Source organism: Bufo gargarizans, unplaced genomic scaffold, assembly GCF_014858855.1.
Source record: "Bufo gargarizans isolate SCDJY-AF-19 unplaced genomic scaffold, ASM1485885v1 original_scaffold_1687_pilon, whole genome shotgun sequence".
Taxonomy (NCBI): domain Eukaryota; kingdom Metazoa; phylum Chordata; class Amphibia; order Anura; family Bufonidae; genus Bufo; species Bufo gargarizans.
Window position 1 is genome coordinate 111,571 of NW_025334467.1, and position 13,757 is coordinate 125,327.

The 13,757-nt window shown below is 46.6% G+C and overlaps 3 protein-coding genes across 3 annotated transcripts; 2 read left to right on the forward strand and 1 right to left on the reverse strand.

Annotated features, from left to right (window-relative positions):
- Positions 1-2,335: 2,335 nt before the first annotated feature.
- Positions 2,336-3,434, reverse strand: LOC122923518 (histone H4). The gene has a single exon (XM_044274345.1). It carries the CDS (start codon positions 3,219-3,221, stop codon positions 2,910-2,912), a length of 312 nt encoding a protein of 103 aa, XP_044130280.1. The 5' UTR covers positions 3,222-3,434; the 3' UTR covers positions 2,336-2,909.
- A 7,817-nt stretch (positions 3,435-11,251) lies between these two features.
- Positions 11,252-11,901, forward strand: LOC122923513 (histone H1B-like). The gene has a single exon (XM_044274340.1). The coding sequence runs from the start codon at positions 11,252-11,254 to the stop codon at positions 11,897-11,899; it is 648 nt and encodes a 215-aa protein (XP_044130275.1). The 3' UTR covers positions 11,900-11,901.
- A 1,071-nt stretch (positions 11,902-12,972) lies between these two features.
- Positions 12,973-13,379, forward strand: LOC122923515 (histone H2A type 1). The gene has a single exon (XM_044274342.1). The coding sequence runs from the start codon at positions 12,973-12,975 to the stop codon at positions 13,363-13,365; it is 393 nt and encodes a 130-aa protein (XP_044130277.1). The 3' UTR covers positions 13,366-13,379.
- The last annotated feature ends 378 nt before the right edge of the window (positions 13,380-13,757 follow it).

Here is a 13,757-nt window from a genome sequence, read left to right on the forward strand (position 1 = left end):
GGACCTCTCTCCTCTGCCTGGGTGCCGGGACCTAAATTTTTGACAATGGACTGTACCAGTGTTGGGTGACGTAAAGCATAATTCTATGCTATGTCATGAAGACTGATTCTCTGCTGACATGAAGCCAGATTCTATGTTACGGGACCTCTCTCCTCTGCCTGGGTGCCGGGGCCTAAATATCTGAAAATGGACTGTTCCATTGTTGGGTGACGTGAAGCATGATTCTCTGCTAACATGGAGCCAGATTCTCTGTTACGGGACCTCTCTCCTCTGTCTGGGTGCCGGGGCCTAAATTTATGACAATGGACTGTTCCAGTGTTGGGTGACGTAAAGCACGATTCTCTGCTACGACATGAAGACTGATTCTCTGCTGAGATGAAGCCTGAATCTCTGTTATGGGACCTCTCTCCTCTGCCTGGGTGCTGGGGCCTAAATATCTGAAAATGGAATGTTCCAGTGTTGGGTGACGTAAAGCATGATTCTATGCTATGACATGAAGACTGATTCTCTGCTGACATGAAGCCAGATTCTCTGTTACGGGACCTCTCTCCTCTGCCTGGGCGCCGGGACCTAAATTTTTGACAATGGACTGTACCAGTGTTGGGTGACGTGAAGCATGATTCTATGCTATGACATGAAGACTATTCTCTGCTGACATGAAGCCATATTCTCTGTTACGGGACCTCTCTCCTCTGCCTGGGTGCCGGGGCCTAAATATCTGACAATGGACTGTTCCAGTGTTGGGTGACGTGAAGCATGATTCTCTGCTATGATATGAAGACTGATTCTCTGCTGACATGAAGCCTGAATCTCTGTTATGGGACCTCTCTCCTCTGCCTGGGTGCCTGGGCCTAAATATCTGACAATGGACTGTTCCAGTGTTGGGTGACGTGAAGCATGATTCTCTGCTGACATGAAGCCAGATTCTCTGTTACGGGACCTCTATCCTCTGCCTGGGTGCTGGGGCCTAAATTTATGGCAATGGACTGTTACAGTGGTGGGTGACGTGAAGCATGATTCTCTGCTATGACATGAAGACTGATTCTCTGGTGACATGAAGCCAGATTCTCTGTTACGGGACCTCTCTCCTCTGCCTGGGCCTAAATATCTGACAATGGACTGTTCCAGTGTTGGGTGACGTGAAGCCTGATTCTCTGCTATGATATGAAGACTGATTCTCTGCTGACATGAAGCCAGATTCTCTGTTACAGGACCTCTCTCTTCTGCCTTGGTGCCGGGGCCTAAATTTATGACAATGGACTGTTACAGTGGTGGGTGACGTGAAGCCTGATTCTCTGCTATGATATGAAGACTGATTCTCTGCTGACATGAAGCCAGATTCTCTGTTACGGGTCCTCTCTCATCTGCCTGGGCCTAAATATCTGACAATGGACTGTTCCAGTGTTGGGTGACGTGAAGCATGATTCTCTGCTATGATATGAAGACTGATTCTCTGCTGACATGAAGCCAGATTCTCTGTTACGGGACCTCTCTCCTCTGCCTGGGTACCTGGGCCTAAATATCTGACAATGGACTGTTCCAGTATTGGGTGACGTGAAGCCTGATTCTCTGCTACGACATGAAGACTGATTCTCTGCTGACATGTATCCAGATTCTCTTTTACGGGACCTCTCTCCTCTGCCTGGGTGCCGGGGCCTAAATATCTGACAATGGACTGTTACAGTGGTGGGTGACGTGAAGCATGATTCTTTGCTATGATATGAAGACTGATTCTCTGCTGACATGAAGCCAGATTCTCTGTTACGGGACCTTTCTCCTCTGCCTGGGTGCCGGGGCCTAAATATCTGACAATGGACTGTTCCAGTGTTGGGTGACGTGAAGCATGATTCTCTGCTATGATATGAAGACTGATTCTCTGCTGACATGAAGCCAGATTCTCTGCTACGGGACCTCTCATCCTCTGCCTGGGTGCCGGGGCCTAAAAATCTGACAATGGACTGTTCCAGTGTTGGGTGATATTAAGCATGATTCTCTGCTATGATATGAAGACTGATTCTCTGCTGACATGCAGCCAGATTCTTTGTGACGGGACCTCTCTCCTCTGCCTGGGCCTAAATATCTGACAATGGACTGTTGCAGTGGTGGCTGACGTGAAGCATGATTCTCTGCTCTGATATGAAGACTGATTCTCTGCTGACATGAAGCCAGATTCTCTGTTACGGGACCTTTCTCCTCTGCCTGGGTGACGGGGCCTAAATTTATGACAATGGACTGTTACAGTGGTGGGTGACGTGAAGCATGATTCTCTGCGGTAACGCTAGTGGAATTTACAATACAAGCTATCCTGCTCCATGCCCATTCACTACACCCATCATCCTCCTCCATGCCCATTCACTACTCCGATCATCCTTCTCAGTGTGGCGCTCCCGGGGGACAGGCTGTGCGGCCGCTCAGGACAGGAGGACGAGGCTCCGCTCCTACGGGCACATAACGGCTGAGGGGTCCAGAGCTCTGCTATTGGCTGGGAGAGCTCAGGATCTCGTCGCTCATTTGAATTTCCCGCCTATAGTTGAGCTGCTGATCTACAGGAGGAGCCGGTCATGTGACCCGTACCAGCGCCGCTCATTGGCGTCTTTGTCTCTGCAGCTCCGGGACGGATTAACCCCTCAGTCTCCGAGCACAGCTCGTCTTGTAGCTGCGGGGACAGGAGCGGTGGAGAACACCCGGGGCTCGGGATTTAGATTACTGGGGCTTTCTGTATTGTAGACCTCCGGCTGTACTGAGCACAGGGCGCCGCTGATCTCGGACAATTGTCCGGCTCCCCGCCCCCTGATGTGCGGGCGGTGTTAACCCCTCAGTGGCTGAGCGCAGAAGGAATTGTAGCTTCTCCCCGGGAAGATGTGGGCGGCTCTGAGAAGAGCCTTTGTGCTGTGAGGACGGAGGCAGCATTAACCCCCGAAGCCGTAGAGAGTGCGGCCCTGGCGCTTGAGCGCGTAGACCACGTCCATGGCGGTGACGGTCTTCCTCTTGGCGTGCTCGGTGTAGGTGACGGCGTCCCGGATGACGTTCTCCAGGAAGACTTTCAGCACCCCGCGGGTCTCCTCATAGATGAGGCCGGAGATGCGCTTGACGCCTCCCCTGCGAGCTAGACGGCGGATGGCAGGCTTGGTGATGCCCTGGATGTTATCACGGAGCACCTTCCTGTGCCGCTTGGCGCCGCCTTTCCCGAGCCCTTTCCCTCCTTTACCGCGACCAGACATCTTCTAGGTGTGAGCAGAAAGCAGTGACTGCTCAGCCCAGAGCCCTCCTTTATATGGAGCATGGGCGGACCTGGAGGAGAACTGCACGGAGAGGCTGGGGGCGGGGCTGTTCCTGAACTCCAGGCCCCGCCCTCCCGCTCTGATTGGCTGAACTCAGAAGTGCTGGTGGTTTTCATTTTCCAGCCCCCGTATTACCAGCCTGTAAATTACATTATATTAAAGATTAAAGCCTCTATAATATATTATCAGCCTCCACATTATATTACAGCCTCCATACTACCAGCCTCTGCATTACATTACAGCCTCCATATTATATTACCGGCCTCTACATTACAGTATAGCCTCTAAATTACATTACAGCCTCCATACTACCAACCTCCACATTACATCACAGCCTCCACATAATACTGACAGCCTCCACATTACATTACAGCCTCTATTTTACATTACAGCCTCCATTTTGTATTATCAATCTCAACATTATTTTAAAGCCTTCATATTTTCAGCCTCCATATTATATTACAGCCTCTATGCTACATTACCGGCCTACACATTATATTACCGTCATCTACATTACATCACAGCATAAACATTATGTTACAGCCTCCATATTTTCAGCCTCCACATTACATCACAGCCTCCACATTATATTACAGCCTTCATATTACCATCCTCTGCATTACATTACAGACTCCAAATTATATTACAGCCTCCATATTACATTACCGGCCTGCACATTATATTACTAGCCTCTACATTACATTACAGCCTCCATACTACCAGCCTCCACATTACATTACAGACTCCAAATTATATTACAGCCTCCATATAACATTACTGGCCTGCACATTATATCCTCCGCATTATATTAAAGTATCTATATTATATTACAGCCTCCATATTATATTAACAGTCATAACATTACCGGCCTCTACATTCCAGCCTTCATATTACATTACCAGTATCCACATTATATTACAGCCTCCACATTATATTACATCCTTCATATTACCGGCCTCTGCATTACATTACAGCCTCAATATTACATTACCCGCCTCCACATTATATTACTGCTCCCTATTACCAGCCTCTACATTACAGTCTCCATATTACATTACCAGCCTCCATATTTCATCACAGCCTCCATATTATAAGCCTCTACATTACATTTCAGCCTTCATGCTACCAGCCTCCACAGTACATTACAGCCTCCACATTATATTACAGCCTTCATCCTACCAGCCTCCACATTACATTGCAGCTTCTATATTACATTTCAGCCTCCATTTTATATTATCAACCTCAGCATTATATTGCAGCCTTCATATTTTAAGTCTCTACATTACATTATAGCCTCCACATCATATTACAGCCTCTATATTACCAGCCTCCACATTAGATTACAGCCTCCATGTTACATTTCCAGCCTTCGTATTACCGGCCTCTACATTACAGTCTCCATGTTACATTACCGGCCTCCACATTATATTACAAACTTCATATGATCAGCCTCCACATTACATCACAGCCTAAACATTATGTTACAGCCTCCATATTGCTAGCCTCTACATTACATTACAGTCTCTATACTACCAGCCTCCATATTACCAGCCTCCATTTAAAATTACCGGCCTCCGTGTTATATTACAGCCTCCGTATTCATGGCCTCTACATTACAGTTTACATGTTACATTTCCAGCCTCCATAATATATTACAGACTCCATATTACCGTTCTCCACATTGCATCACTGCTTCCAAAATATATTACAGCCTTCATATTACCAGCCTCTGCATTAAATTACAGCATCCAAATTATATTACAGCCTCCATATTGCCAGCCTCCACTTAACATTACCTGTCTGTATGTTACATTACTGCCCTCCATGTTACATTACAGCCTCTGTATTACTGGCCTCTACCTTACAGGCTACATGTTACATTACCAGCCTCCATATTATATTACAGACTCCATATTACCATTCTCCACATTGCATCACTGCTTCCACAATATATTACAGCCTTCATATTACCAGCCTCCACTTAACATTACCTGTCTCTATGTTACATTACCGGCCTCCATGTTACATTACAGCCTCTGTATTACTGGCCTCTACATTACAGTCTACAGGTTACATTACCAGCCTCCATATTATATTACCGGCGTCCATATTATATTACAGCCTCCATATTACCGGCCTCTACATTACATCATCCATATTACCAGCCTGTAAATTACATCATATCCTCCACATTATATTAAAACATCTATATTTTATTATCAACCTCAACATTATATTACAGCCTCCATACTACCAGCCTCTGCATTACATTACAGCCTCCATACTACCAGCCTCCACATTACATTACAGACTCCAAATTATATTACAGCCTCCATATAACATTACCGGCCTGCACATTATATCCTCCGCGTTATATTAAAGTATCTATATTATATTACAGCCTCCATATTATATTAACAGTCATAACATTACCGGCCTCTACATTACATTACAGCCTTCATATTACATTACCAGTATCCACATTATATAACAGCCTCCATATTACTGGCCTCCACATTATATAACAGCCTCCATATTATATTACAGCCTCCACATTATATTACATCCTTCATATTACCGGCCTCTGCATTACATTACAGCCTCAATATTACATTACCCGCCTCCACATTATATTACTGCTCCCTATTACCGGCCTCTACATTACAGTCTCCATATTACATTATTAACGTCCATATTTTCAGCCTCCACATTTCATCACAGCCTCCATATTATAAGCCTCTACATTACATTTCAGCCTTCATGCTACCAGCCTCCATACTACCAGCCTCCACATTACATTGCAGCTTCTATATTACATTTCAGCCTCCATTTTATATTATCAACCTCAGCATTTTATTGCAGCCTTCATATTTTCAGCCTCTACATTACATTATAGCCTCCACATCATATTACAGCCTCTATATTACCAGCCTCCACATTAGATTACAGCCTCCATGTTACATTTCCAGCCTTCGTATTACCGGCCTCTACATTACAGTCTCCATGTTACATTACCGGCCTCCACATTATATTACAGACTTCATATTATCAGCCTCTACATTACATCACAGCCTAAAGATTATGTTACAGCCTCCATATTTTCAGCCTCCATATTGCTAGCCTCTACATTACAGTCTCTATACTACCAGCCTCCACATTACATCACAGCCTCCACATTATATTACAGCCTCCATATTACCAGCTTACATTTAAAATTACCGGCCTCCGTGTTATATTACAGCCTCTGTATTACTGGCCTCTACATTACAGTCTACATGTTACATTACAAGCCTCCATATTACCGTTCTCCACATTGCATCACTGCTTCCACAATATATTACAGCCTTCATATTACCAGCCTCTGCATTAAATTACAGCATCCAAATTATATTACAGCCTCCATATTACCAGCCTCCACTTAACATTACCTGTCTCTATGTTACATTACCGGCCTCCATGTTACATTACAGCCTCTGTATTACTGGCCTCTACATTACAGTATACATGTTACATTACCAGCCTCCACATTATATTACAGACTCCATATTACCGTCCTCTACATTACATCACAGCCTAAACATTATGTTACAGCCTCTATATTTTCAGCCTCCACATTATATGACAGCCTCCATATAACTAGCCTCCACATTACCAGCCTCTACATTACATTATAGCCTCCACATTATATTACAGCATCTATATTACCAACCTCCACATTACATTACAGCCTCTGTATTATATTACCAGCCTCTAAATTATATGACAGCCTCAATATTACCCGCCTCTACATTACAGCCTGCACAATATAGGACAGCCTCCATATTATGGGAATCTACATTAAAGCATCCACATTATATTACAGCCTCCATATTACATTACCAACGTCCACATTATATAACAGCCTCCATATTATATTACAGCCTCCATGTTACATTTCCAGCCTTCATATTACCGGCCTCTACATTAGTCTCCATGTTACATTACCAGCCTCCACATTATATTGCAGACTCCATATTACCGTCCTCTACATTACATCACAGCCTAAACATTATGTTACAGCCTCCATATTACTATCATCTAAATTACAGCCTCTATACTGCCATTCTCCAAATGATATTACAGACTCCATATTACCAGCCTCTATGTAACATTACCGGAATCCAAATAATATTACAGCTTCCGTATGACCGCCTCTACATTACAGTCTCTATGTTACATTACCGGCCTCCACATTATATTACAGACTTCATATTATCGTCTTCTACAGCCTCCATATTACTAGCCTCTACATTACAGTCTCTATACTACCAGCCTCCACATTATATTACAGCCTCCATTTAACATTGCCGGCCTTCATGTTATATTACAGCCTCTGTATTTATGGCCTCTACATTACAGTCTACGTGCTACATTACCAGCCTCCACATTATATTACAGACTCCATATTGCCGTTCTCTACATTCCATCACAGCCTAAACATTATGTTACAGCCTCCATATTTTCAGCCTCCACATTATATGACAGCCTCCATATAACTAGCCTCCACATTACCAGCCTCTACATTACATTATAGCCTCCACATTATATTACAGCATCTATATTACCAACCTCCACATTACATTACAGCCTCTGTATTATATTACCAGCCTCTACATTATATGACAGCCTCAATATTACCGGCCTCTACATTACAGCCTCCACATTACATTACCAACGTCCACATTATATAACAGCCTCCACATTATATTACAGCCTCCATGTTACATTTCCAGCCTTCATATTACCGGCCTCTACATTACAGTCTCCATGTTACATTACCAGCCTCCACATTATATTGCAGACTCCATATTACCGTCCTCTACATTACATCACAGCCTAAACATTATGTTACAGCCTCCATATTACTATCATCTAAATTACAGCCTCTATACTGCCATTCTCCAAATGATATTACAGACTTTATATTACCAGCCTCTATGTAACATTACCGGAATCCAAATAATATTACAGCCTCCGTATGACCGCCTCTACATTACAGTCTCTATGTTACATTACCGGCCTCCACATTATATTACAGACTTCATATTATCGTCTTCTACAGCCTCCATATTTTCAGCCTCCATATTACTAGCCTCTACATTACAGTCTCTATACTACCAGCCTCCACATTATATTACAGCCTCCATTTAACATTGCCGGCCTTCATGCCTCCATATAACTAGCCTCCACATTACCAGCCTCTACATTACATTATAGCCTCCACATTACATTATAGCCTCCACATTACCAACCTCAACATTACATTATAGCCTCTGTACTATATTACCAGCCTCTGTATTATATTACCAGCCTCTACATTATATGACAGCCTCAATATTACCCGCCTCTACATTACATTACAGCCTCCATATTATGGGCCTCTACATTAAAGCCTCCATATTATATTACCAGCCTCCATACTATACTGTCCTATACCATACTGTGCTGTACTATACCGTACTATACTATAATATACTGTGCTGTACTATAATATACTGTGCTGTACTGTACTATACTATAATACACTGTGCTGTACTATAATATACTGTGCTATATTATACTATAATATACTGTGCTATACTTTAATATACTGTGCTGTACTATACTATACTGTGCTGTACTATAATATACTGTGCTGTACTATAATATACTGTACTATACTATAATATACTGTGCTGTACTATACTATAATATACTGTGCTGTACTATAATATACTGTGCTGTACTATAATATACTGTACTATACTATAATATACTGTGCTGTACTATACTGTACTATACTATAATATACTGTGCTGTACTATACTATAATATACTGTGCTGTACTATACTGTACTATACTATAATACACTGTGCTGTACTATACTATAATATACTGTGCTGTACTATACTGTACTATACTATAATACACTGTGCTGTACTATACTATAATATACTGTGCTATACTATACTATAATATACTGTGCTATACTTTAATATACTGTGCTATACTTTAATATACTGTGCTGTACTATACTATGCTGTACTATAATATACTGTGCTGTACTATAATATACTGTGCTGTACTATACTATACTGTACTATACTATAATATACTGTGCTGTACTATACTATACTTTGCTGTACTATAATATACTGTGCTGTACTATGCTATACTGTACTATACTATAATATACTGTACTATACTATAATATACTGTGCTGTACTATACTGTACTGTACTATAATATACTGTGCTATACTATAATATACTGTGCTATACTATAATATACTGTGCTGTACTATACTATAATATACTGTGCTATAATATTCGGGTGCTATACTATAATATACTGTGCTGTACTATACTATACTGTGCTATACTATAATATACTGTGTTGTACTATAATATACTGTACTATACTATAATGTGCTGTACTATAATATACTGTGCTGTACTATTCTATACTATACTGTACTATAATATACTGTACTATACTATACTTTGCTGTACTATAATATACTGTGTTGTACTATAATATACTGTGCTGTACTATAATATACTGTACTATACTATAATATACTGTGCTGTACTATAATATATACTGTACTATAATATACTGTACTATACTATAATATACTGTACTGTACTATACTGTGCTGTACTATGCTATACTGTGCTGTACTATAATATACTGTGCTGTACTATACTATAATATACTGTGCTGTACTATAATATACTGTGCTGTACTATTCTATACTATACTGTACTATAATATACTGTACTATACTATATTGTGCTATAATATACTGTTCTGTACTATACTGTACTATACTATAATATACTATGCTGTACTATACTATAATATACTGTGCTGTACTATACTATACTATAATATACTGTGCTGTACTATACTGTGCTATAATATACTGTGCTGTACTATTCTATACTGTACTATACTATAATATACTCTGCTGTACTATGCTATACTGTACTATACTATAATATACTGTACTATGCTATACTATAATATACTGTGCTGTACTATAATATACTATACTGTACTATAATATACTATACTGTTCTATACTGTACTATAAAATACTTTGCCGTATTGTCCTGAGGTTACGGAGGTGCAATGAGGGGGATTATAGGGGCAGTTTTCTCCACATTTATTACTCCCCAGAATATTTCCGGGGGTCAGTAAAGCGGGGTCCATACTTCTGGGGGGCGGGGCCATACTCTGCCCCATTGTACCGGAACCCCCTCTGCTGCAGCCCTGGCCACAAGACGCATCTCTGCTCCCTGAGAGCCCTGTACACACATGAGGCGGCATCACTGCAGCGGGGAATGTGCGGGGACACGGAGCACTGGAGCCCGGGAGCCGGCAGGGAGCGGAGGCCGCCGCCTGTGTTACCCTCCCGGGCTCTCCGCGGCTCCAGCTCCTCCCCGCAGCGTCCGAGCAGCTTCCTGCGGCCCCACCTTGTGGGGAAGAGCCCTGGGATGGGGACGAGGGCCGGGAAGAGAGGGAACCAGCCCCCGCAGCGGAGCCATCGGGCCGGATCCAGCCGGATGTGCAGAACGTCAGGCAGAGCGGGAGGACTGTGGCGGAGATCCCGGGGCCTGCTCCCGCCTCCTCCGCCACAGACGGCGGCACACGGTGAGGGGGGATGTCCGGGAGGAGGCAGGCGCGGAGAAGGCGGCCTCTGCTGTCCGGTTCTAGCCGCTAAAGGGCTCTTCTCCCGGGCAGGGAAGCACAAGGGGAGAGCGGAGCTGCAGCCGGGCTGAGCGGGGTGAGGGCGGGGCCTGTGTCCGGTGTCAGCCAATAGCCGCGCAGGAGGGCGGAGCTCAGCAGCCAATCACTGCGCAGCGCTCCACATATAAGAGGCGGCCCCGGCTCCGGCCTCAGTGTTTTCTCCAGGAGAAGTCTTTGTATTTACGTCCCGCACAAGATGGCAGAGACCGCGCCAGCAGCCGCCGCTCCTCCTCCCGCCGAAGCGGCCGCCAAGTCCAAGAGGCAGCCGAAGAAATCCGCCGCTGCAGGGGGCGCCAAGAAAAGCAAGAAGCCTTCCGGTCCCAGCGTGTCCGAGCTCCTCGTCACAGCCGTGTCCGCCTCCAAGGAGCGCAGCGGGGTGTCTCTGGCCGCCCTGAAGAAGGCTCTGGCTGCAGGAGGATGCGATGTGGAGAAGAATAATAGCCGCATCAAGGTGGCCATCAGGGCTCTGGTCACCAAGGGGACCCTCACCCAGGTGAAGGGCAGCGGCGCCTCCGGCTCCTTCAAGCTCAACAAGAAGCAGCAGGAGACCAAGGACAAGGCGGCCAAGAAGAAGCCGGCGGCGGCCAAGAAACCTGCAGCTACTGCGGCCAAGAAACCCGCTAAATCCCCGAAGAAGCCCAAGAAGGCTCCGGCCAAGAGCCCGAAAAAGACCAAGAAACCAGACGCGGCCAAGAAAGCAGCCAAGAGCCCCAAGAAGCCGAAGGCTGCCCCCAAGCCCAAGAAGCTGGCCAAGAGTCCGGCTAAGAAGGCGGCCAAACCCAAGGCTGCCAAGAGTCCGGCTAAGAAAGCGGCGAAAGCCAAGAAGAGCGCGGCCAAGAAGTAACCGGCGCCGCCCGCACTTCTCTCCCAAAGGCTCTTCTCAGAGCCACCACCTCCTCCTCAGACGAGCTCCACTCCGCCCTTCTGCCCTCGTTCTCCGCTCACGGCGGGCGGGGGCTCCGGCTCCTCTGCGGGAAGGAATAGGGTTAACCCTGTCTGCGCCGCTCTCTTCAGTCTATCAGGGCCTCTCTGCTCGGCTGATACCCGCCCCTCACTGCGCCCCGCCCTCTGCTGGTAGTGATGCCGCCGCTGAGTGTACTGTGCGTGCAGGGGGTGCGCTCTATCCCTGGACACCAGCGCAGCGATGGAGCCGCTCTTCTCCGCACAGTGAATACCGGACTGCTTCTCCGTTGGGGAGCGGGAGAAGGCGGCCACTGACGGGTTAATACTGAGCAGGCTATGGGGATGTAAGCCCCGCCCCCCGGCTCTTTTGAATGAATATTTGTGAGCCCCGCCCCTCCTGCTGCTCCGCCCCCCGTCTCATCTGAATGGATGATGTGAGCAACTCCCCTCCTGCTGCTCCGCCCCCGGCTCAGCTGAATGGATGATGTGAGCTCCTGCTGCTCCGCCCCCCGCTCCTGCTCTTCTCAGAGCCCCCACCTTCTCTAGGACGGAGCTGCCGCATTGTGTGACTACATGGAAGCCTCATGTCCGAGGCGGATTATTCCCTCATTATAGACCACTGATCGGGAGGATGAGGGGAGTAGTGATCGGTCAGAGAGAAGGATGGGGGGAGTAGTGATTGGACATTTGAGGAGGATGGGGGGAGTAGTGATTGGACACTTGAGGAGGAGGAGAAGGTAGTGAAGGACGAGCGGCTGGATGGATCCACAGAGCCGGGCACTCGGGGATACACCGGGACACTGTGCTATGGGGGCGGCCGGCAATTGGTGGAGGAAAGAGGGCGTGTCCTCACGAGCCTTTTCAGGTCATCTGCTTCCTCATTGGCTGCAGGATTTGGCGCTGAAAACCGGATTTGGATTCAGCCAATCACAGAGGAGTTCTCCCTGCGCCACCCGGGTATAAGAGGTGACGCGGAGCGGGGCTGTCAGTCTCATCTGTACAAAGAAGAGAACGATGTCTGGACGCGGCAAACAAGGAGGCAAAGTGCGGGCTAAGGCCAAGACCCGCTCATCCCGGGCAGGGCTCCAGTTCCCGGTCGGCCGTGTGCACAGGCTCCTCCGCAAGGGCAACTACGCCGAGAGGGTGGGCGCCGGCGCTCCCGTCTACTTGGCCGCTGTGCTCGAGTATCTCACCGCCGAGATCCTGGAGCTGGCCGGCAATGCCGCCCGCGACAACAAGAAGACCCGCATCATCCCCCGTCACCTGCAGCTGGCCGTGCGCAACGACGAGGAGCTCAACAAGCTGCTGGGCGGCGTCACCATCGCCCAGGGAGGCGTCCTGCCCAACATCCAGGCCGTGCTGCTGCCCAAGAAGACCGAGAGCAGCAAGCCGGCCAAGAGCAAGTGAGCCCGGCTCTGCCCCGCCCCAAACCAAAGGCTCTTCTAAGGGCCACCCACATGGTCTGTACGACTGAGCTGGCGATGCCGCTGATCTCCGCTGTGGAGGCGCCACACAGGGGCACTTACCGCTCCTGACCAGAGATGGGATGTTTTAGAACAGGAGGGGAGCTGGGGGCACTGGTCTGGGCATTATACTGAGTGGGGGGCACTGCTGGAGGCGTCCTATTATATGGACAGCACTGGGAGGGCTTTATACCGCTGCAGCCTGCTCCTAGACTCCGTGTGCTGCTCTAGTGACTCAGAGAATAGGAGGAGTCTATAAGTCAGTAGGATGATGGGATTCTTAGCCTCAGCGCACGACCCCCTGTACTGTGTGCGCCTCCGCTCCTCCCTGCTGCT